The sequence below is a fragment of the Cyanistes caeruleus genome, chromosome 6 (assembly GCF_971803275.1).
Source record: "Cyanistes caeruleus chromosome 6, bCyaCae1.hap1.1, whole genome shotgun sequence".
Classification (NCBI taxonomy): Eukaryota; Metazoa; Chordata; class Aves; order Passeriformes; family Paridae; genus Cyanistes; species Cyanistes caeruleus.
The window spans coordinates 36780877-36807379 of record NC_141706.1 but is presented as its reverse complement, the minus strand read 5'-3'; the positions used below and the strand labels follow the sequence as shown (position 1 = coordinate 36807379).

At 38.1% G+C, this 26503-nt stretch overlaps 1 protein-coding gene across 4 annotated transcripts in view; it reads right to left on the bottom strand.

Annotated features, from left to right (window-relative positions):
- Positions 1-26503, bottom strand: part of GPR176 (G protein-coupled receptor 176) — a 39438-nt gene that overhangs the window by 6175 nt on the left and 6760 nt on the right. For all 4 annotated transcript variants that reach the window (XR_015287908.1, XR_015287907.1, XM_086892699.1 and 1 more), the window contains exon 2: positions 351-603. Coding sequence is in view for 2 of the 4 variants with exons in the window: in XM_086892698.1 (XP_086748824.1) it covers positions 351-603 (253 nt within the window). In the remaining 2 variants the exon portion in view is untranslated. The remainder of the gene's footprint in view (positions 1-350; positions 604-26503) is intronic.

Below are 26503 nucleotides of genomic sequence, written 5' to 3'. Positions count from 1 at the left end.
TTGCTGAACACTGAACACTTTTTGTGCAAGTAAAAAAATAAAATAGTGCATCTCTGACATGCACTTCAAATTTCAGATACTGATTGTTTCCTTACTACTGGAGTACTGCTGAGGACTTTTAAGCTCACAGAGTTTTCGTGACAGACCAGACTTTTCACATTTATCATTATACGTGATAGGAGTTTGTGCTTTTTCTGAGGCAGACCACAAGTTCTCATGGAGAAGGGTAAATTATATGCTGCTCCAGTGGCAACATTGGTGTGCATTACAGATAGTGATACCACATTTATCAAGACAAAGGGAGAAAGAAGAAAGAAAAATCCAGGATCATAGCAAATTTTCCCCATTACCTGTCAAGAGCAATGGCTGGAAAACTAAGGATGGTCACTGAGCAGAAGACTTTGTGCAGAAACTTGGCAATTCTGCAGAAGAGCATCGTATAGATCCACCAGCAGCAGTGTGGACTGGCACTAAGAGCAATGTCAAAAGGCACACAGACCAGGCTGGCACAGATCCCCGAGCAGGCCAAATTCTTAATGAACCGGTTGGTTACAGATTTAAGTAGCGATGTTCTGCAAGTTGACCACAGCACCATGATGTTACCTGCGAGTAAAGACAGGAAGCATAAAAAGAGGAAAACAGAAAAACAACTAACCCCAGGCCCCAGTAACAATAATCTTAACAAATTTGAATGTTCCCTAGTACTGCAAATGAAAATAATTGTTTGGAATTTTCCAGGTATCACTGATTTGGATCATGATGCTGCTCAAATTCAGAAGCCTGTAAGGGCTAGTGGCTTTATGAATCAGAAGGCTGAAAACAATTACACCCCAGCTATCCCCTCCCAGCTCCTGGTAATGAATGAACTAGGGGATTTCAGAGGCAAATGCCGAAGAAAATTATCCAAACCATATTTTTAGATACTTATGTTGATTCCTGTATTAAATGGTCCATCCTGAATATTCAAATACAGAAATTGGTTAAAGTGTTCATATAATATTTATATATATTAATATTTAATAAATAGTACAGAATTCTTTTTTACAGATAAAAATACACTAAGTAAATACAGATACAATTAAAATATAAATGTAAGTATGTAGTTTAATCTGTTTGTAAGTGGATCACAGCAGCTTGCTTTTTTTTTCACTGACCACTTCAATGGCACAGACAGGCCTGTGTAAAGCCACATTCAGAAGAAATCTATCTTTCCCCTTCCCCCAGGACATTCTCTAAGTACATAGTAACAAAACAAATGGGACAAGCAGAACAGAAAAAAAAAAAAAAATACTTGATGCATGTAGCTTCACAGAAATACACACATAATGCAACCTGCTGATTCGGATATTCAAGATCTACACATTCATTTCAAATAGGGTGGATGGACAGCAGTGAAACAGAAGTACAGGGGAAAAAGCCCAGGATTAGCTATGGCAGTATTTTTCCTTTATCACTGCATTCCATCCAAGTCTCAGAAAGAAATATCGTATGACAGACACATCTCAAGTTCTCCATCACAAATTTCCCTATGATTCTATCTTACACAGCAACAGTGCAAGAGTAAATTAAGTGATCTGATCTTACACCATGGGCCCCTTCTAATGCATATCAAAATACCATAAAACTCACAGAATTTTCTCTCTCCTTTAAAAATCTGTCTCTAGAATGATCATAGAATGACAGATAGTTTGGGTTGGAAGGGACCTTAAAAGATCATCTTGTTGCAACCCCCCTGCCATGGGCAGAGACAATTTTCACTAGGCCAGGTTGCTCAAAGTCCCATTTAACCTGGCCTTGAACACATCAGGGATGGGGCATCCACAATGTCTTTGGGGAACCTGTTCCAGTGCCTCACCACCCTCACAATAAATAATTTATTGCTAATATCTCATTTAAACCTGCCCTCTTTCAGCTTAAAGCCATTTCCCCTTGTGCTATCACTACATGCCCTTGTAAAAAATCCTTTTCTAATCAGCTCTCTTGTAGCCCCCTTGAAGTACTGGAAGGCTGCAGTAAGGTCTCCCTGGAGCCTTTCCTTCTCTGGGCTTAACAACCCCAACTTCTTTAGCCTGCCTAGATCAAATGCTTCAGCCCTCTAATCTGTGGAGGCAAGGATCAATCTGCGAGCACAGCTGAGTGGGGCACACTCAGGTAACATCACCTAACAACATCGTGTAACCTAGTCCCAGCTTTCCAACCCTGACTTCACAGACATTCTTTTTCTCCTTTATTTGATTTTTCCCAAAGCTGTACTATGCAGTACCACCAGATCAGTCAAAGCACAGCTACCAGCATACAAATACTGCTCGACAAGACAACTAACTGCATTTATTCTCTGCAGCTGGACAGCATGCAAAGTAGAGTTTAGTTTCCCACCTCCGAGCAAAGTTAAACTGCTCTTATTGCAGACCATATCAACAGCCACTTTGTGGATACTCTATACTGTTGACACTTACCAGAAGTTCTTTTGAGTTGAAGTGCAATTATTTATGTGGCAGATTTGTTAGCATTTTTGTAGGTTACCTACAAATAGACATAATGAGAGAAAACAGCATCTTAAGCTGCTGATTGAAATATGAAAAAGCAGCTGCAGTCCCCCAACACTTCTCTGTTGACATTAACATTCTTTGCCTTGATTGGTCCTCCAATCAATAAAAAACCCCAAGCTTTCATGTTTTTAAGTAGTTTTCCTATGGCTGTCCATGTAAAATACCAGCAAGATCATATGCTTGTTCACATGGCCAATGTGTATACCAAGTGGCAAGTACCAAGAACTAGCAATAAGTCTAGTTCTGCTTCTTGATAACACAGCACCGTTTCAACAGAAGTATGCAATATTAAATTTAAAATCTGCCTCACAGACCTCCTATTTCAGTCTGCAGTACCAGAATGTCATTTGGGATTTAATTTTCTATATATTGTGTCATGTGTCTTATGCAAATTCCTTTTTGATACTGACAAAATATTGAGTTGAGTTACATCTCTACTATCTGATGTATTTTAAAGAAGGGAATCATCACCTGGTTTTGGCAGGTGCTTTGGGCTCGACAATGTATTCCTCGAGCACTATTCAATCAGTTGTATTTAAAGCTTTCTAAGTTGCTAGGAGATACTCTGTCAATCAAACAGCTTGCTTTCAAAAATATCTCAAACTCTGCAGCAATTAGAAAGTACTTCTAACAGTAATAACATATTTTTACAATGCCCTGGAGAGGGGAGAAAACAGACTTTTGTTGTGTGGTTTTGTTTGTTTTAAATTAATTTAAATCTTTCATCTAGTTACAATTGCATTGATTTTATAACATTAATTCCCAAACAAGTTTCATCTTCATTAGAATTAATATAAATGAAGAATGGAAAACTAAAAGAAATCAGAAGTGTTTTCATTAATACTTCAGAAGCCTCTAGAGAACTGCTGAGCTGCTCTTCAGGGTCCTGCAGAGGAGCTTCATTCAAGACTCCATATTCTCAGCTGTTGAATTACTTCTACAAATTATGTCATTTATACATCAGAGACTTACAAGGAAATTAAATTAACTCTGGTTCTGACTTAGGAAGAATGAAGTGTGAAAAAAAGTATTGGTTCCAAGACAAGGAGGAACTCTTTAAACAGATAAAATAAAATCAGAGTCTGAAAGGCAAAAAAGGATAAGCAGAGAGAAGTGTCCACTTGGGACACTGGAAAATTAGTCACAGAATATCTCTCAGGGAAACGTTATTTTTTCATTTGCAACTATGATTTATCTATTAATAAACTGCTCTAATGAACCAGATCAGCTTTAGTATAGACTGGTAGATTTTTGTGCTGATGCCTTCGAATCAAGTATTTCCTTCATGCATCCCAAAGCAGAGGAAAAATTACACCGGAATCTTTGCATGGCATTAAATGTAAGAAGCTGTGGAACAAAACTGCAAACATTTCCCATTTCATTGTTCCTCAATTTTCCCCAGCAACTTCTTTCCATAGAAGAGAATAACACTGTTCCAGGCAACAGGGCAATTCAACAAGCTGTTGTGCTCTGAATAGCAATTGTGCTCTGAGTCTTTTCACAATGTCTAGAGGCACTTTTCCACTCTCCATGTATTAGTCATTTACTGATGAACCTAGGAAAATTTTATTCTCTTTAGATTACAACTGTACTGGGCTTTTGCACATCCTCACAGTGGGCAAAGCTGTTATTTTCTACCATAGGTTAGTTCCAGAAGGGTTTCTACTGGATCACTAGTCTAGAGCTACATAACCTTGGATCCAAACTTCCCATGGGGTTTGTACTGGTTAGCTGGGGGACATACAAGAAAAACTGGAGTGAACAACCAGCTGGAAAATACAGCATCTTGCAATTTCCTCTAAGTCAATACTGTCAGAACTTGCATGACATTTATAAGAGATCACATTTCAAAAAGCATATCCTATATTGCCAAGTTCCACCACTAATGCAGAAAGATAAAGAGTTTTCAATTTAAAAAGGAAAAGCATATCTTTGGTCATCTCAGAGAGCTGTACCTACATAAAACACGACACCTGACATTATTTGACAACCTTCTCAGTACACAGACTGACTGAGCAGGACACAAAAATCAGGCTTAGAATAGAATAGCTGAAGTTGGAAGGGGCCCAGTGAGGTTCTTTGACTCCCTCAAGACTGCCTACAACTAAACCCTATGACTAAGAGCATCATCCAGACACTCCCTGAACCCTGTCAGGGTTGATGCTGTGACCACTTCTCCAGGGAGCCTGTTCCAGTCACCAATCACCCTCTTGTAAGGTGAAGAACCTCTCCCTAATGTCCCATCTGGGCTTCAGATGCAGCTTGATTCCATTTCCTTGTGTCCCACTCCTGGTCACCAGAGAGGGGAGATCAGCACCTCCCATTCTGCTGCCCTCCGTGAGGAAGGTGTAGACTGAAATGAGGTCACCCTTCCACCTTCTCTCCTCCAAGCTGAACAAACTAAGTGACCTCAGCTGCTCCCCATAAGGAGATCATCTGTGCCTTTAACCATTTCTCCAAGCAAAAACTAAATGTGAAATATTAAAGGTAACCACTGCAAGAGAAGCAGCTCTTTTCACATTAGAAACATGTTTAAAGCCTGCCGAGTCAGAATTTCTTTCATGGTGTTATTATCGTAACTATCAATATTCAATAAATCTCCATGTACTATATACCAACTAACTCTATTGTACAAGATTGAAAAGATGATTGTTTCTATTCATCCCCTTTTTTTTTGAATTGAGAAACATCATAGATAAGCAGCCACACAGTACATTATTTGCACAGAAGTACATTGAGAAAGTAAATACAATGGTTCACCACAGCATGCTGCCCAGAAGTCCTTCTAGCCTTTACTGTGGTTCAAGTTCACTGAATCTGCAAACATTAACCTTCTCTGACCATGAAATGGTTATCAGAGTACATTAGTCTGATTCAGAGCAGCAAAACTTACTTTTGCTCCCCTTCCAATTTGTACTGCTTGAATTTCACTGCCAGACGCAGTATGTTGATGCAGGCATCAACAGCTGAGATAGTCCTGAAGTACTAGCTTTTAGCAATACTTCAAATAATGTGAAAGAGTCTTAAAAATACCTTTAACAAGCAGAAGTAAGATCACCATGGAAACCAGAGACAGTTATCTTAAGAAATCCATTTGCCATGCAGTCATCCAAAAAAACAAAAATAAATACTGCTTTTTGTCAATTAATTCATGGAACTCAATCCATTCACTGGGTATGACATCCATCTCACATTTTTGTTAAATTTAATCAGCACACAACTGAATCAAAACAAAGTCCACACTCCAGAAACATCCTCCTCCTCACAACATGCTGTCCTCTGCTTGCTCACTTCCCTCCAGAGCAGGGTTCCAAGAAACCAGCCAGCTTTCCTAGCAGAGAGCCCTTGCGTACCCACCCACACTGCCTGCATTGTCACAGGGAAGGAGCTGGCAGCCTTATTTATGAAAAAAACAAAAAACAAAAACAGGAAGCCACAAAACAGGTTAGAAACTAGGCTTTAGCCATTAAAATTGCTCATTAAAAACTAACTGAAAAAGTCACAGTTTCTGTGAACACGGTGAATGGGAAAAATTCTCATGTTGAAACACCAGTGATCAAATTCTCAACTCTCCAATACTATTTATTATTGTTTTTTGAAGTATTTTGAGGAAGGTATTTTTGAGAGAACTTACTCTGACAAACCACACTCCAAAGAAGTGATTAATTGGAAACATTTTTTGCACCCATGATAGGTAGCCATAAAATACTTTTCTTATTAATAAGTAAGTTTACCTATTCATTTCCAGAAAGAATATGGATATGTCAGGATACATTTTGGCTTACACAGCTTGAAAAAAATGTGAAAATTTATCACAGGATCATAGAATCACAGAATGGTTGAGGCTAGAAAGGACCTCTGAAGATCATGTCAGGAAAACCCTACTCAAGCATGGATAAATTTTTGCAATTCTTTATAATTCTTAATAATTCTTTCTATATGAGTTTGAAGAACTGTAGCTATGAGACTGATGGAATAACCTTTACATAAAAACAAAAAGTAAACTTCTTGAAACCAAATCCAACCTTTTCTAACATTTTTGCTACCAACTTCAAAATTCAGTGATAAAATAACAATTGCAGTCCAGTTAAAAATAGTGGGGAAATATTTGTCATTTTAGTACATTTCTTTCAATTTCAGTTTGTGCATGTGCATATGTGCAACCAAGTGTTTTATATCCAAAATGAAATGTCTGCTGCAAATTAACTACCTTGGAACAAGGATTGCTGTATGCCAAACCTTTTCCTTTCATAAAACAGGTGAAGTCCCTAATTTTAAAATGTTTCTCCTGTTCTCAGAATTCTCATTCACATGTTCATACTTTCATCATAACTACTGATTCAGAAGTATAATTATGTAAGAGATTTATCAGGTTAAATGAACTACACAAAACAGGAATTTTTCCAGCACAGGGAAGTTTTCCTGTGGAGTGTTTCAGCATAGGTTTATATCCAATATAAATATCTATATTATATATATATATATACATATATATTATATATATTATAATATATATTATATTATATATTATATCAAATATATCTATATTCCTATGTATATTGGAAGCCCTTTCATTTTAAGTGTGATAGTTGTCTACGTGGTTTCTGTTCCCAGCAATGTACAGTTAAAAGGTAGGAAAGGCTTTATGGAAGGAGCTAGTCCATAGCAGCTTAGTCTCAGAAAGTGAACAGAGATTTCCTTGCAGGTATGACACGTATGTCACTGGCTTTTGTTGCAGCACCACTTAGAGTAAGTCCAAGGCCACAACCTGCCTACATAACTACTTAACTGGCAGCTGCTACTCTGACTTGCTCTGAAGGTGCAGAAAAGGCAGAAAACATATATGAGCAAATTTTAAATTATACTTACAGCAAGCATAACTTATGTGATATGATGTTTTTAATGTCAAAATCACTACGTTAAATTGCCATTAATATATTTCCAGTGTGACTTTTTTTTTTCACTGTTATTCTTTGTATCTGATATGTTTATTGTCTGTAGGGAGATTCTAAAGTAACTACATCTTGCTAATGGTCTTGTATGCCCACTTTTCTTTCTTTCAGATATGCTTATTTGAAGGAAGGTAAAAAAGCATTGCACTGGTCATCTTCCAGTTCTTCATACCCCATACCACTTTTTCCTGCCTTACCTTTTGTATCTGCTATCCCACTAAATGGAAAGAATTTCTAGACAGGAACAATAATTTTCTCCCTTTTGATTAACTATGGTCCTTCAACAGCCATCAAGATCATTTCAGCCAATCAAGAAAACAAGCAAACCCACTGATTTTGCTAAAGTACACTTGACTTGCCTGACTTCCTGGTCTCTATTTTAAAACCAATCTCCTCAAAGAAGCTGAAATTCTTCAAGATTCTTGGAAGGAAAAATGTTTAGAGAATATTGCATCTGCAACTTCAGAACCATGGATTGTTCCCATGTCAGGAAAATATGGCAGCAAAGTGTGGCCTTACCTTTCAAACCTAAGCTAGGAAATTGAAAAACATGTCCACATGTACTGTCCTAACCATAACAGGAATATAAAGTACTTTCAAAATTAGTAACTTTTTGAATCACAGTGCCTAAGGGACCAGCCTTAGTACAAAAATGTAACCAAATTTTTTAAACCAAGGATTTTACATGATACCCACAAGAGTTCCCCATGACAGACAGACTAATGTTTCAATCAATTCTACAGACAAAGGAAATACAAGGAACAGATAGAGAAGAGGAAAATATATTGAATGCACACATCATCAATGTATGTGAAATCATTAGCAGAAGTCTGGGCCTGAATCTCCTTTGCTAACAAAGATCATATCTAGTGAACCCCCTAGCTTACACAAGGCTTCACACCAGTCGCCCTCAGAGAGGAAATCTAAAGTAGCCAGTGAATGCAACTGAAGGTAGTAATCTTTCTCAACAATATGTCTATTCCTCACCATCCTTGGCACAAGAGGAATACCCATTATCCCTTTGTTTTATAAAGCAATCAAAAAAGGACTGTTTTGAACATGTATTGTCATGAGAGGACTGTGTCAAGCAACAAGGTGATTTACTTGAGCAACCCTGACCACTAATCTAACCCTGACCCTGAATCTAACAGCAAATAGAAGCCTTAACACAGGAAACAAGCAGGTTTTAAGACTTGTTTTTAAATAACACTGTTGTATGCCTCTTTGCACCTCTTTGTTTGCAGAGAGCCTACAGTCACTTTTGTTGGTAACCTCCCTATGGCTCTTCAAATGCACCTTTTTTGTCTGGCTTCCCACAAGCACCTGCAATTCATGGCAGGTTTGTTGGTGCCATTATTAAGAATGTAAGGTCCCAAAGATGGGACTTCTCACATTACAGATGATTCATTCAGAAAGCCAGCCCTAGTCCCTAACAAGGTTCTTTTAGGAGGAACCTGCAGGACCTCATCATCTCTGCATGACATGCCAAGGGCAGATCCAGGAGGAGACTGACACGTTTGCACTTGTGAGGCTGTGAAAAAAATTGTGTTTTAGTGCAGCTCCAGCATTTGGCTGTACTGCTCCACGATCAACAGCTGACAGGAGCAACTTCCCACCTTCCACACTCCACCTGATGACCTCCTGTGCTGTTCAGAACCTTATTCTCTGCCTTCACCCTTATGTCCACCCTTACACAAAATGCTACCAGACCAGAATGTAATGCAGATACAGTCCAACAATACCATGCTTATGCAAAATTATTTTTTCTGCATCCAGTACTTTTCTAATTGTTCACCCAAGATTTTCAGACAAAACTTACGAAAGAAATTAGTTGCTACACCATATTGTAGTATAGTGGGTATGAGAGATCAATGCAGCCTATACAACCAAGAGGACAACTTTAATTTTACTAAATTACTGGGTAGCTGTTTTCCCCTGGCTTGCTTATTGAGGAAAAAATGAGATGTATACAAAATTTAAAATTAATGATCCTTAACAGAGAGCAAAATTTTAAAAGCCTTTGATAATTACTAGTAGCTGGAAGACAGACTCTATCTTTTGTTTGGAAATTGAGTCTATCTTGCACTCTTAATTAAAAAAATTACTACCTGTTAGCATCAATTTTCATCCCCCACTACAGCTGAAATTAGGGAGTTTGTAGCTGAAAGATACCACACTAACAGCTATTTCATAGAGCAGAAATTATTTCTGGACCAACCTCACAGTCCTGTGACTTTTTTTTTCTCTATACAAACAAGAAAGATCTGACATCATTCCTGCATTAGTTTGCCAGTGCTTCGCTTTCTCCAAGTGCCAGTTTACTAGAAACAAAATTTTATTTTTTAAACAGTTTTGCCATGCAACCATTCACAAGGTCACCAGTTGGGCATATTTGCTCTTCATTTCTCAAACACAGATGTCTTCAGACAGGAGTTATATATGCCTAAAACATCCTGTGCAGTGGGATTAATTTACATTCTATTTAGAAACAAACTTTTTTCCCTCCCTGACAGCTGACTGTAATGAATGTTTCTCTCCACTCCTCCCAGCCCTGTAAATGTACTCAAGTCATACCCACCAAGAGTAAGAAATTAGATCTGGGGACTTTAACACACATCTGAATAATCTGGATTTATATATAAAAAAAAAAAAAGATCCTAAATCATACACTATTCTAAAAATCACATGGAAAAATATTCTATTTAGTTACCAAAGTGTGGCATTTCTCTGAAGAAATATGAAATTATGGAACCAAATCAGATTTATCCTGTCTGTCAAAGAGAAGTGTTCCCATGGGATAACTCTGGGCAGGCAAGGTGGTTTACTGTTAAGATGAAGGCATTTCTGGCCTGACAGAATGCAAGATGTGGGGTTTGGCTTGATTTGTTTTTTGCTTTCTTAAAATATATAAAAGCTTGAAGTATAATTTTAGAATTTTTTTATCAAGCATTTCACTTACAGAGTCAATTGTTGACAGAGACTCTCCCTAGATTTCTTCTCCCTTATTTTTTTACAGTCTTCCACAGAACTCAAATATTGGACTTCTGTATTGTCCACTCCCAATCTGCTTTCTTTTACTCTTTTCATAACTGAATTCTGTTTTCTTTGCTCAAAATCCTCCCAGCAAGACACAGTTCGCAAGTCCACTCTGTAAAACAGCACTGTTAAACCCAGAATAACACTGGGCTTAGTGAAAAGGGCCTCAACTTTTCAATCTTCAGATGCCTTCACAGGAAACACTGAAAAAAATTAGCATTAGTACTTAACACCTCCATTCAATTAAAAAAAGCCAGGAATACAGCTCATTAGGACTGATGGCTTAGAATTCAGAACAACAGGCAAGTGCCAAGGATTCACTGTAGTAAATGGAACCAGATTAAGATGCAAAAACTGGAGAAACACTGAAATTTTTCTTGACCTTAAGAATATGAATTCTTTTTGAAATTCCAGGTCTGGACACTGTCTAGCAGCAAAATAGTTCTGATAGTAAGGTAAGCTGTAAAACTGCCTAACAGTCACCCAAAATACAACTGTGACATGTGGAAAGAGTTTTTAACTTTTCTTTAATCTTCCAATAATCCAGATGACTGCTATACTGGCAAAGGAAGAGAATATGATTAGTTTTGCTTTAAACCTACTTTTCTTCCCTAGTGTTAGAAATACAAGTAGACGCCCATATTTGAACTTCAGAAATTGCTGGACACAGCAGAAGATAATGTACCCTGAAAGTTGCCATAACATTACCAGTACTTTGCTGAATGTTACTTTGCACTAGTGCAGTGATGCACGACCTGTCATGCACTGATGGCTCCTCAAACTCCCTCATCAATGACCTGCATGCAGTATATCATTTTAAACTTGTGTTTTGCTGATAGATGCAGCTGAACAGAATCTCTTTGCTGGCAAATGGAATTACTGGGCCTCTTAGCATATTAAAATCAAACTGATTTCAATATGAAAAAATTATCAAAAGCTGGAACAATATAACATAAAATTAGTTTCTAATTTTATTTTCTGAAGCTAAAAAAATATTTCACTGTCTTCCTATATATATGTATGAACTGGTAATATGTACTAGCCATATGCATATAAAAATTAAATGAACCTAAGACACACACAGCTAACCCTATAAAGAACAGCAGCCTCCAGCAGAAATGAGAGAGAGGCTTCATATGTGCACATACTACCTTTTCCACCAAAGAGAATACACAGCACACAGGCAGTGACTTGTTGGATTGGGGCAAATCAGCAAGGGGATGCATCAAAACACAGCTTGCTGTGTTTTCCTACACACATACACGCTCATTAGCAAAGCTTTCCACTTGCATCTTGCATGTGCTCTCTGCAGCCATCTCTAAAACAATATTTCTTGTGACACAGGCAGTAAATCCACAAATAACCAAGATGTTGGCTGCTGCATCATTGACCTCTGCTTATTAAACATTCAACCCATTTACTGCTACAAACCAAGGCATGTGTTACTTATATTTCATCTTTTATATTTCTACATTTCTCACACAGTTTTTCCCTTTTGCTTTCCTAAAAAAACTACCCAGTCACACTGGTTGGGATGACACATTTATGTAATTGCTCCTCTCTTGTACTGAGCCATCCACTGTCAGCAGGTGAAAATGTTTCGTCTCTCTCTATGCCACATGGAAACAAGCAGAAAGTAAAAATCCAGCAATTTCTCTTGACTTCAGCAGATGAAGTAGCAACAGAAACATATGCCAGATATCTATAGTGATTTCAGCCCTTCCATTAAGGGACTAAAATGTGTCATTAACACATGAAATAGTTCAAGTTGTACATCCATTGCCTGGATGCAATATTTTCAGTAATAATTATATAATTAGTCTTGTTACCTTAAAAACAAACATACTTTGTAACTTCAGGGGAAATATGAAGAGCAAGATAAGGACTGCATATTTTAATAGTCCCTCAAAAATCATTATGACAAATCCAAAAGTTTTTCCAAGACAGCAGAGACAAAGAAAAAGCTCCTGTATATTTAATCACAGGGGTTTTGGCATACTTCAACTTGTGACCTTAATACAAGAAAGAGTAGTGGATCCTTTTCTGAGCCACTTAGGGATTTGTCTGTGGAGACCTGCAACAGAAATACCAAGATCAATCTGAATGAAATGCAAACAGAAGCAAATGTGTGTGAAAGCATCAGCAGATACAATAAAGCAAGAATGCTTTATTAAAAGAATGTTAAAAGAATGTCATGGATAAAACAAGGACATCACTGACAGTAATTCTTAGACCACAGTAACTGTATTACATCAGATAGAGGCAGTACAAACCAGTTCTGCTTTTTTCCTTGGTCAATTTAAGCTGCTGCACATGAAATACTAAACTCCTCCTCACTGGTTTTGATAAATTTCAGATGAAACCTTCCAGAAGTGATCAAAGATTTAGTTTTGCTTAACCACACATTATATTTGATATGGACAACATTTCAGTTGTTACAAATAATGGTAGGAGTTGGAAGAGACCTCTGGAGATCATCTAGTCCAACTCCCTGGTAAGGCAGGCTCACCCAGAGCAGGTTACAAAGGATCCCATCCAGACAGGTTTTGAATATCTCCAGAGGAGACTTCACATTCTCTCATGGAAGAATGTTCCAGTGCTCTGTCATCCTTGAAGTGAAGAGTTTTTTCACATATTCAGAGGGAATGTCTTGTGTTTCAATTTGTGCCCCTTATCCTGTGACTGGGCACTACTAAAAAGAGTCTGGCCCCATCCTCTTGACATCTACCCTTAAGATATTTATATGCATTGATAAAACGTCTCTTAAAAATGTATCTTCTTGATTCAATTGTGAGGAAGATTACTTGAATCTTTAGATTACTATTATTTCATCATTATATTCCTTGTATCAAAAATGACTGCAAAAACAACTTAATAAACACATTCACAAATACAAATGTAAAATCACTCCTTAATGAAAATTACACAGTTTTATTGTTTGGATTTGGAATGTATTTGGGTTGTTTTATTAGAATAAGTTACTAGACATCAAAATAGCACTGGAAATAAGCAAATTTCTTATATCAAAAACATAAATTAATTGAGAAAGAAAAAAGAATAGTTTTAAAAACCCCAACATACAGTAGTGTATATGATAAACAATGTCATAACAAAATTACTCCCAGTTTTGTTATCAAACTGTCATTGAAGTTCCAAAAGTAAACAAACCATCAGCATGCTTACACTAAGAATATACTATCAAAGAAACTTAAGTGCAAACACATGAATACATATCTGAGCTGTATTCCTTATGTTAATTCAATCTGGATAGGACATTTTATTCAAAAACAATTTATTAAGAAAAAGCCATTCCAGAAATTCTCTTCACCTAAGAGATATTGTAATCAATGATTCAGTTATTGAAGTGCCAATACAAGCATCAGTAATGCTTCATGAGAAGGCACTCAAAGAACAGAACAATCCACGATCAGAGGTTACCTCGACTCTTTCTGATTTTCCAGAGGGAGACAACCCATTGTCAGTAACAATTTTCTTCCAAATGTGTACTGGGGAAAACCACACGAGAATCACTGCATAAACTTCAAAGGTATAATACAATAAACTTCAAAGTTTAATACAAGCAAACAGAAGGCTTCACTGTGATTGTAATTTTAGATTGCATAATTGCAATAATCTCTTGTATCTTGAAAATTATATAAATACCACAGGAAAAATAGACACCTGTGTTCTAAAAGGTCTTCAATAAGATGCTTTCATTTTAGCACATTAGCATATAGATTTCTTTCAGATTCTGTTGAAGTAATCTCCCTTTTTTCTTTTTTTCTTTTTCTTTTTTTTTTTTTTTTCATTTAACAGGGTATTTATTACCAACAGACTGCAGCACTCCACTGCTTTCCTAGAAAAATATTCTGCACAGGAAACCATATGACAATCCTTTGCCCTGTCCTGACAACCCACTCCTATGTACAGAGAAAGCTGTAATGTTCCATATCCATGATCCATTTGATCTTTGGATCTGTGCTAATACCGTAAGAGTGACACAAACTGTAATGCTGCTTTAAAAGCTTTAATTTATGAGAATTGCATTCAGAAGCAATGCTGAATTGCATTCAGCAGTTAAGTAACAAACTTGAAATTTAAACAGCATGTGATCAAGACTGAAAGTAAAGAAAGAAAAAACGAAGAGTTCACAGTGTTCTAGTGAGAGGCTACACTTGCCTCTGGTGCCTACTCAAAAATTAACTTGAGAAATTAGCTCTATAACACTGCAAAAACAATCACTGCATCAGAACTCAAAGGTATTGTTAAACCTTGACTCGTTCACCTATCACTTGTCTGAACTACTCAACAGAGCACAGTGGAACCTGCACACTGAGGAGAGCAAGGCACCCCAACCTGCATCCTCAAGCAGAGTTTACATGACTTCCCTGATTCCTCTAAAATTATTTTTAGTGGAGATTATTCATTTCTTTGTTCATGCCTCACTGTTTCAACAGCAACCAATCAAAAACTACTGGTATTTCAAGGACAGAAAAGTTAATTTACCATGTCAAGCTTTATTGGCAAAATATTCTAATAGGAATGCAACTGACAACTACAATGGTTGTATAAATTTTTCAGAAAGCATCTAGTGTGCACATCAATCAAAAAAAAGTATTGAACTATTAATGTTTCAGTTCTATATACATTAATGGTTTTAAATTCTTGATTAATAGCCTACTTATAGTAGTCTTAATCTGACTGTACAGAGTGGTTAGACTAAACAATGTATCCATTATTTCACATCTAATTTACATATCTGAGGGTTTAGTTGGGGGTTTTTTTGTGGGTTTTTGGGGGGTTTTTTGTTTGTTTGGTTGCTTGGTTTTTTTTAAACAGAAGTAGCTCTCCCAGATCAAATGCTTGGCTAGTGATTTCTACCACAGGGGCATTACAATATGATCTCAGTCATTTAGCTTTATGTTTTGCAATGTTTTCAAACACACAGACCACAGATATACCTGCCTGGGTACAGAAAGCTCACATACATGCATCAGTAGAAGCCACTACTCTCTGAAGGCTGCAGGTTTTTAATGTGACTTGATAATGATATTCTCCAAAGAAAATGGAAATTAAATTTTACATTTCCATACACTAAGAGATCTGGGGAATGAAATAATGGACAATTTACATTTTTTGGAAATGAGCAGATTTAATTGGGAAGCATTTTTATATATCCTATTTTTGCGATCCCACTGATCCCAAGCTGTCTGATGTATGAAGTAGTCGTAAAATATTTCATAACTAGCTTTCCTTTGCTGAGATGATAGTGTCTCTGTAGGAAATGCAAGAAGATTTACATTATAAATTTACATTTATCTTAGAAAAGATAAAAACATCACAAAATGCAAAACTGAGACCTGAAGCCACTTTTGATCCTTGAAGCAAGCCACTGTCAATGAATTTGGCTGTCCCAGTACTTCCTTAGAGGAACATGATCATAAAGCTACACCTTACTGCCCTCCCAACCACGTCTCATGCCTGTGACACGAGTCCTGACAGGAAAGCAGGACTTGCAGGTCATCTCTGCTTCTCCCTGCTATGGGCAACCAAACGAAGAGAAGATGGACAGTTTTCCTTTGCTCTTCCATCAGGTTAATAAATCAAAGTAACGCAACCCATAAAAGAGAGGCAGGTGTTTTCCTTTGGAATACAAAGGAGAGAGGAAGAGACTTCAGCCCTGTACGCATATCACACATGGCAAGTCCACATTCTGCTGGGAATATTAAGAGTGTTAGTCTCCTCAAAGACACAAAGTCAGAGATTGAACTGTAGTATTCTGATCACCATTTTTAACTCTCTCTGCAACAAAGGACCTAAGCCAAGACGCAAGCAGACACTTCTTATGTCAACAGCTCATTCCTTACATAACCTACGTGTGCCCCCAGTGTGATCAGCAGTGACAGACCCCAGTGTTCCTCTCCACAGAGGAATCAGAAGCCTTTGTCCGTTTAAATTCCACTTCTTTCAAACATCACATTTAGATGAATGATGTACATTGATAGTACAGTTACCAGATTTCCACTGCTCTGAAAAAATATTAAAACTGCCATTCAATGCAACTGGCACTGAAATAACTCCCTTCCTCTATTCTAAGTTATGTTAAATGACTTTTTTACCAATTCTACATTGCTGAGAAACAGGACAAATGTTGAAAAAGACATGCACAGCTCTGCTTCTTTGTCTGCATATATAAGGTAATTTTAGGGGTTTTTTTTATTATTTATAAGCATTCTTTATGACAAACATGAAGATTTACAAAGACTGCTTTCATGATGTGTTTGTTGGCTACAAAAGATATTAATGGGTAATTTTTTTCTCTAAATCCACTTTCTGCTAGGTATTATGTTTGGGAACATTATTAATTCAAATTACTTACTCATTTTACACTTTTACCCCATGGGAGTTGTTTCTGGCTGTTTGGGTTTTAAAAATACATTTCCAATGCCTATTACTAAAGCTCTGTGGAAGTGCTCTTCAGATGAGGTCTTTACATCATTTCAGAGGATGAAGCAGAAGAAAATGATTCTCAAGTTACCATTTCAGTACAACAAACAACAAGAATCATAGCTCTGCCAAGTAAGAAGAGGCAAAGATGGTATGGGAGGCAATCTTATTAAACCAGCTGCAAAAGTTGAGGGAAGAGAGAAAGAAAAGCTTTCAGGCTGAAGACACACCATTCTTGGACATGAGACTTGCTCGGTACTCTTTGATTTGTACTATTTTTTACAAAAGCTCTTTTTTATCTGAGTTGGCACAAACCTAGTAGGTTATTTTTTACATTTACTGAAATGCAAGTAAACAAAATGCAAAATAAAGCAGATTTATGACACATGTGAATACTAAGTAATCTTCAAAGCTATGTTTGTGACTTTAATGATACTGTTGTTGAGACAAATATTGCATTAACACTGCAACGTGTACACAGCTCAGTGGCTTACATGGATGGAATAACAGTACTTAGCTTTTTTCATAGACACTTCTCAGCATATTTACATAAGAACCTTTACTTATGTGCCTTTAAACTTAATTTTATCTATTTGGATTGTCATTGCACACATAATCACATAGCCTGCAATCAGAATAGGTGAAGGTAACACTCCAGTGTAATTGGTTTTTTTTTTTTGGTACCAATGGCAGGATCAAGAGTTCTCTATTTTGCTTTCTGTAGACAAAAGTGCTTTATACTTTTGTGATCTTTAGCAAAAAAGAAAAAAAAATTAAAAACTCACAGGGAACATACAAAACAATATATACAAAACATACAAAAATCAAATGTTACAGAGATCTCTCATATTTCTCACTCTGCACCTTACAAAATAGAATTTTGCATTATTTACCAGGCCAAGAGAGGTTTAGTTCTAATCATGCAAACTCAACTAAATTAAGGATAAGACACTGAAAATAAACTAACTTGATTAAAGGCAACCTCTTTTTACACAGACAAAGTTGAAAGTTTACAAATTTACAGCTTTAACCATGTTTTCTAAGGAACAAAATCTCATTTATCATTAAAAACCTATATAAAATGCAGAAAGATATTTTATCAGTACCAGAATGGCAGACCAACATTCTTTTTTTAGAAACTTTAAGGCACACCAAACTTTGCTAATCTGTTGTAGTGAAAAAACGTTACAAATGGAGCCCTCTCAGTACTGCAACATGCCACAAAGATTTGATTTAACAATAAACAGCTACAAGGAGTCTGAATGTTTATTCCTTAAGCACAAATCTCATTTGTGACTTCACACTTTTGAATGCAAAGGATGATAAGCACTTGAGCGTATTTGCACTCTACCTCAAGTCCACACAGATGGGACAGAGCAGTTCTGGAGCAGTTGCTGCTCCAGACATGGCATTGAGCTTCCTGACACCTATTCCCTTGTGTAAGGAAAACCAAAGCAAGCTCCCTAATAACTACCTAAAATACTACTAGCCTGAGACTCCTATTACATGATGCTGTTGCAGCAGTCACCATGCCAAAAACAATAAATCTCAAAAAAAATCAAAGTCTCTGACTGCACTCAGTAGATTTAGCAACAGCCAAAAGGCTACAGGAAAAAAAAAATATAAGAAAACTCTTTGGTCTGTCTGCTGTCTTCTCCATAGACCAAGGCAATTTTGTGCAACTCACCTTCGTATCTACGTCAGATTTCAATCTCTATTCCAGTTTTTTACAGGCTTTGCAAGCGAGTTTTAAAAAGCATTTTTAAACTCGAGTATAAAAAAGAATTTTTTTCTTAACTGCATACTCCTGTGATGATCTCAGTTTACAGTCAAACTTAGGGAACCCCTAAGCAGCAGCAAATTGTTTAAAAGACTTTCCATGTCATGGCAGAATTATTCCACACAGTGGTAGTATCTGATTAATCAAAATAACTAAAAGCACTCAGCAACCAGCAGGGATTTTCTAATTAAGCTTCTACCAATGTAGTGAATCATTTTTCAAATAAAAATTTATTATAAAAATAACTTGACTGAAACATGATAGAAGTGTCGGGGCCGGGGGAGGGGGGAGGATATGGGTGTGGGGGGGGGCATTTCTAAAATCAAAAGTTTATGAATATTTTATTTCTTGAGTTTCCAAAGGCACAACCTGGCCATTGTCTACAATGAGAGACCACAAATCGGAGGAGTACTGAGATAAGATCACAGTATTCCCTAAGAAGCCATGTTACCTTTGGTAGTCACTCATGGCTCCATTTTCCAAAGGCAGAGAATGATTCTTTGGGTGACATCACAAGCCTGATACTCAGCAGATGGTGACCATCCATCTGTCTCAGACAGCCAAAACTCACTCATAATTTCTAACTATTTCACCTGTATGAATCTCTATGCACATCATAACCATTGCTTCTTCTGCTACCTTCATATACTCTAGCTTCGTTTACTCTTTCCTTTGCTCTCTGGACTTCAGGATCTCTTTTCTTCTACTGTCTCTGTTTTAAAAAACAAATAAAACATAAGGATGTCTGCTGTCCTAGTACAGAGGCTTGTTACAGTCAGAAAAATTTTAGTGTGGTGGCAATTTTTCAAATTAAACTGCAGACATAGAATACTGAATACTTAATAGAATACTTATCCTAATCTGACATGAACACTAGAAACTGCAGTGGATGAAAATAAGGATAACAGATAATTTTTATTATTGACGTAAAAGAACATTCTGTAATACACTATTGAATTCTGCAGCTTTTTCTCTAAGTGTAATAGTAATTCTGCTGACCTGTACATGATGTTCCTTGCAATGTCCCCATTTCCTGTGAATGCATCAATGTTTGTGTGGAATGGGCAAAATAAGCCTCTATCTTTTAAAATATGGGCTAAAAAAAACTATGGACATGTCAAAGGACAGTGTGTGTGGCAACATCCCCTGTCATTTCCTGATGATTAGCAGTCATGTACACAGTGTTACTGTACATATATAGGTCCTTTCCCAGACTTAAGCAAGATGGAGACACAACGTATCAGTAAAAAAAAAAAAAAAGATGGATGCTGTGTCCAGCAATCCCAGGGTATCTGTGCACGCCAAAAAAATTAGGATGAATGCTTATCTCTCTGTGGAGGGAGCAGCAAACAAAGTTCAACCAAACAGGGCAGGTGGCACAGCTGTTTTGCCCAGGAAAGACAGAGCAGAGGGAAGGCCAAGCAAGACTGGTGAGTTTGGGATTGGCCCGCTTCCTTTGGTGGCCACTTGCTTTGGGTAAGTGAGAGTTTGCTGAGGCTACTCCGAGCATTCACCAAGCAACTTCACTGCTAAGCACTGTACAAAGGCACCATCCTACAGTACAGCAGGGGGACAGCAATCTTAGGCACTGAAGCAAAAGACACGCTAAACTAATAAAACTTTTTAAAACTACCATGTTAAGCTCAATGCGCCAGCCAAATTCCAGAAAGAGATAATGCTACTGGCCAGATCACAATGTATGTGATTACCTACTCAGGGGCAGAGAAGTCCCTAATTCAGACTGACAAAATATAAAGGGGCTCCTCTGAAAAGGAAATGGGAAATAAACCTAATATCACAAATAGAAAAGGCAAATCAGACTACTCTTTGTTCTTGATAATCCTAAAAACTACAGATATTAAACTGAAACAACAAAAAAAAAAAACAAAACACCTTACCTCAGTGTTTTCCACTTGCTCCAATTAATCCAGGCAATAGCAGAAGAAAATGTATTTTATACCCTTTTATAACTGACTTTTTTTTGTTTTTTCTAAGATATCAAAGAAATTATCAGTTATGCCACACAAAATATAGATACAACAAAAGTAAGGCTGTTGGGGTCTGGAAACATGCCAAGTGACACAAGGTTTGTGGACAAAGATACAAGAGGTTACAGAAGAAGGAAGATCATTTTGTATTTTATCAGTCTTCAGGAAAAAATTATTGAGTTTTTGTATGGATTGCTTTGACAGACAAGAAAATAAGTCAAAGGTGGTAGAATAAAGCAGACTAAAAATAGCCTCTGTCTCTCAAACAACTACAGGCTTTTTTCCCCCCTCCCAAAAGAACTGGCAGAACAGAAGGAAGGACTGTATTTGCCAGGATTCCAGATTATTCATTATGGAAAGATATGTCAATTACAGCATTGAATATCATAACTAATAAACCATTTTAGAAGGCAGCAGCCCACAGCAATCTCCCAGCAATCACCAATGACAGCAAGACCATGAGCAGAGAATAAGACAATTTGTGCTCTCCCTGCCATCACCATTTCAGCTTCACTAGTGCTTTCATTACCACCATAATTGCTATTTGCATTGTCTGGCTAAACTCATGCCTTGCCATAAGAAGTTACACAATTTCTTATTCAGCCAGCCTTCCAGTCCAGGATATTTTCCTTATTGTAATGTTTCTATGGAAGCTGACTGACTACAAGGCACCAGTTCTTCCCTGCTTCCAGCTGCTAAATCTAATCTAAAGATGCTAAAAATAGAAAAGGCTTACATGTAACAGTACTGTTCAGAAAACAAGAGGCTGTATTTCCTGCAGGGAGAGCATTTAATCAGCAGTGAGATGAAGGAAGGTACAATACGATAATTGTTTCACTGGTATTTCTGCCATTTGCAAACTTTCTAGCAATACCTATCCCACTATCAAAACATTTTGAAAACTCTTTCCTCATTGGATATTGAGACAGCAAGTACAGGAAACATAACACGGAGAAATCCCAAGTCTTTGGGCATCAGTTTAGCTGTTGCCCCAGTGACCACGCATACTGGACACCCAAGACTATTTAGAGTAATTTACAAATTCTGCGATGGGCCAGTTGGGTGAAGGGATCAAAAACAAGTACAACAGGAAAACAAAACAGTACTTTGGTAATATGGAAATTCTTCCTTAAATATATACATGATGTATATAAAATCCTTTTTTTTTTTTCCTCCACAAAGCACTTCACTAGTATACATCTCCTATATGATCTCAGAGCCTCATCTTAACCAAGTATCAAAAAGAATTATTTCCTAATAAGCTATATTAGGAAATATAATTACAGGCTCACCTCCATGAAGATGAAGAAGCAGAGAGATAGCAAGTGTGGGAACCTCAAAATCTTATTCAGAGAAAGTAGCCCCTGCCCCAAACCCTTCCCAGAGAATGAGACTATATATATATGCCAAAGTCAGTAATACGGATTTTATTTAACGATGAACGTGAGGTAGAAATAGAAAAGGGAGGGGGAGCAGTGGAGAGATCAAGTAGAAAATAGTCACCACCTGTGGATCCACTGATACTCTGTTGGTCCTTCTTCACCCTGGGCTTCTCAGTGGGGGGGGATCCCAAGGTCATTCAAAACTTTTTGCTATTTATACATCCTAGCAAACAAAGGAATTAACGCTCATTGACTACACAATTCTCTTATTCTGTTGGCTAAATGATTTCCTCACCTCTAAGGCTAGTAAGTCCACATTCTTATTCTTGGTCTTTTTTTGAGCTGGTGGGCTGTGAGTCAGTGGTTGCAATCTGCCCCTGCCAGAATTACCTTTTAGGGAATCCGAGCTGATTTCAGCACAGCTGCCGAGCTGGCTTTCCTTGAGGCTTGTAAATCCAGCATTATTTGTGTCCATTACCAGTGATAGATCCTTCTCCCCAAGCTTTCTTAACATGTCCCTACGTCTGAGATAACACCTGGACAATGGTATCCCCCTTTATCTTATCTCAGGTTCCCACTGTGGTGTCTTATCTTACAGTCCAAGATCCAGGTATCCAGCCATGGTGGTTTGGGTAGGAACAAGTGTGGGAAACCAGAGGAAAAATGAGATAAAAGGCATCTATAAATAGGCATTTGGTTTGTACACTGGTCTGGCCACACCCTGCACCAGATCAGCACAGTCTGTACCACCTTCTCATTAAACTCTATTTCCAACTCTTCTCATGGGTGTGGGGCTCTCTCCTCCATGGACCTGTGAGGAAACAGAAATCCAAGTGCAGTAACTGGGGAAAGAGCACGGGACATCAGGGCTGATGCATCAGGAGGGCAATGCCTGGAGAGACAAAGTGAGGATTTGTGTGGGTGTGTCAGTGTGTGACTGTGACTGAACATCAAGCCAGACCAGCCAGCAAGTAGGAGACACTCAGGAGGCAAGCACTGGTGTGGCCATGGGTGTGACCCAGGTAACCACAGGGGACAAGGGGGTCTGAAAATTGTCCAGCAGAGGACCAGGAGCTCCAACCCAACTCCTGGAGAGAGCCATCTACATCTGTGTGTCTGTGTGTGAGGGAACTGGGAGGCAAGAGGATCCCAGGCCAGCTACTGTGTAGGCTGGGAGTCTAAGATCACAGTGATCCACATTGGCTTATATATCTGTATACTTATATATTTTATACTTATATATTTTATATAAATATGCATGTTTGCCTCTTGGGAACACGTGCTCAGCCTTACTATTGCTCATTCTGAGGACATGAAGCTGCAGCAGGAACACCTCTACAGGCCTACAGGATTCAGCAGCACTGCCAGCACCTTTTGTGGAGATGTATACAACTTCCTAGATCTTGAAAAATGCCCCTAAGTGGCAAACTTACTTTTTCCAACATCACACAAATAAGAAATTAATTAAAGATTAACAGAATAGAATAAACCCCTCATTTAAGAGCTCATGACGCCTGCCTAACAGCAAGCCAATAAATGAAATCTGTAACAGAACTAACACTATTTAAAATTCTTGCTAAGTGTGTGGGTTCATTCATGCCTGAAATACTTACTGCCTATAACATCAATATAAAATCTTGTATCCAGATTTTCATTTTAGTTCAAAACAGTGGAGTGATACACACCAGCAGGCATTTCAGCAACTGTAACTGACAGTAAAAAGCAAAACATGACATCCAGTCACTTAGTTAAAGAGCTGTGGTTCATAGCTCTCATTAAAGTGTTCACAAAGGGAGTACAGACAGTAAAATTACTGGTATGAATCAGTTTCTCCCTAAATAGTATCAGTCTACAACTTCCTCACAACGGGAGGCAGAGGGGCAGGCATTGATTAATTCTCTGTGATCACTAATGACAGGATCTGAGGGAATGGCCTGACGCTGTGTCAGGGAAGGCATAGGCTGGATATCAGGAAAAGGTTCTTCATCCAGAGGGTGGCTGGGCACTGGAACAGGCTCCCCAGAGAAGTGAGTAGCAGAACAAGAAGCATTTGGACAATACTCTCGCGCACATGGTGTAGTTCTTGGGGCTGTCGTGTGTAGGACTAGGAGTCAGACTCAATGATCCTTGCGGGTTCCTTCCAACTCAGGATATTCTGTGATTCTAGGATCAGTGGGGATAAGTTTAACATCCTTGACACACATGATCTTTAGAGACATTGGTTAACCCACCCAACACATCTGAGGAACTCTTCAGCACACAGTATCCCCACAGTATCGGGCACGTGCATTTCGGGTATAAATCACTGCAGCTCACACTTCCAGGCTAGGTAAAGAGCTGTTTCACCAAAGCCTCTCTTTTAAAAGCCAGCAGTAGTGCTACCTGAAGGGCCCCTCAGCCAACACCAGGCAAGGTCTCCGTGGCAACAAGGGTCCCAGCACTCTCACAACCCCTCTTCTTCACCCTTTCCTCAAACTCAATTTTTATTCCAAAGAGAACTGCTTAGCAGTTCAACTGAACACACGTAAGAAACAAAAGCATAACATCTATTCCAGGCAGACTTTACCAAGGTGCATCCTGAACTGAGCTTCACTGCTGCACAGTCCATGATTCCTGAGGCTTAGAACCACCCATACAAAACTGCAGGGGAAAATTATTACTACAGTGTTATGATACTGCAATATGTTATTACTATGCAGTTAGTATTACATGCAACCTCACATTACATGCATATCTCACATTTGTCTGATGCTTCTTTTTAGACTTGATTTTCAATCACTTTTTGCTTTGCCAAACTTTATTTCAGCTAATTGGCCACTAAGGTGATCCATGCATTTCTCCCATCCTTTTTATCTCCCTTTCAAACTAAGCTCACTGTGCATACTGGTTCCAAGAGCTCTTTGGAGACCCTTTTCATCCCCAGGATCTCATCCCACTGCTCACACTCAACTGAAAGCAGCTACAGCCACCTCTGGTGACCTCTCCCCACCAAAACTCAGAAGTAATACACTCTTCTTTCAAACCTAAGGTAATAATTCGTCTCTGCAGACTGATTCCTTCTAATGGCAAGATCAGTGTTGCTGTACTCGCTATATTCACTGCAAAATTGATCTTAAGAATCTTCTTTGATAAAAAGAAAGCTATTAAAAATTTACTCACTTGGAAAAGGTGTCTTATGTCATCCCAAGCTTAAAACAAGAGGAAAAAAAAAGTTTGACTCTTCCTTGCCTTCAGCAGGTATAATGAAACACTCAGCACTGTTTTGTCATGTCACAGTCAGAGCTAACACAAGAATTTATCCTAGTGTTCCAAGTCTTCCCACAGGTCTCAAATAGAGGTCTTAAATGGGAGAAAATAAAACTATAACATGCATACAGCTGCTCATCTAGCAGCTCTCATAGCTGACAACATTCTTCTGTGCAGCAGGTACCTAAATAAAATTCACAACGCCAACTGTGATTCTTCCCCCTTGCAGGACCTGGACTTCTCCATGCTGCAGACTCCTGCTAATGTCAGACCCCTGTAATCATTATCAAGACTGAGTCATATATGTTTGTTCCATTTCACACTGAAACTAAAAATAATTTCTTCCTCTGAAAGGGTAATGCTATTTTATCAACAGCAAAGTGCCTTGGGTGCACACTGATGATGTGAAATGCACAAGCTGCACATCCACCCAAACCAGAAAGATTCAAACCCACACATCCTACCCCTGAGGGGTGTGACCCCCATCTCAGTCTTTAGGGAGGATAGTCTTATCCACCTACTGAAAGGCTGCCCCTCTCAGAGGAGCCTGGGACTCACTAGAACAAAGAACCACTATTCTGCAGTTTAACCGAGGGGCTCACCTGATAGAGAAAACAGCTAGATACCACTCACACTCTAAGGACCATGGAAGAGAAAAAAATGACAACTTAATTAACAGCATTTGTGCAAGCATTAAGTGTGAGATAACTATCCAGTTGTTATGCCTTGCTGATGCAGAGATACTGTCCAGCATTTGAACATGCAAAACATCTGGCACATATGAGAGTTGAGCACACAGGCACCAAAGCCCTGAGACCTTCTGGAGACATAGCTTTCTTTCCATTCAGCAAAGAAGAAATAGTAGTACATTCATTAGGTTGGTAGAAGACATTTTTAGGACTCCAAAGTTTTCAGCTGTTATGACAGTACATATCATAAATGTTTTAAATTAGCATTTCGGGGACACAGGAAGACCATAAGCAAGGGCAGTTTCAAAACCATACTTAAAACTGGTTTCCATCACTGTAAATACATGAGGCCCACTGCTAACATTTGTCATTGGATAGTGCATTTTCATAATTTAAAAAACATATTATTTCCTCCCCTATTTAGCTCTTTATTA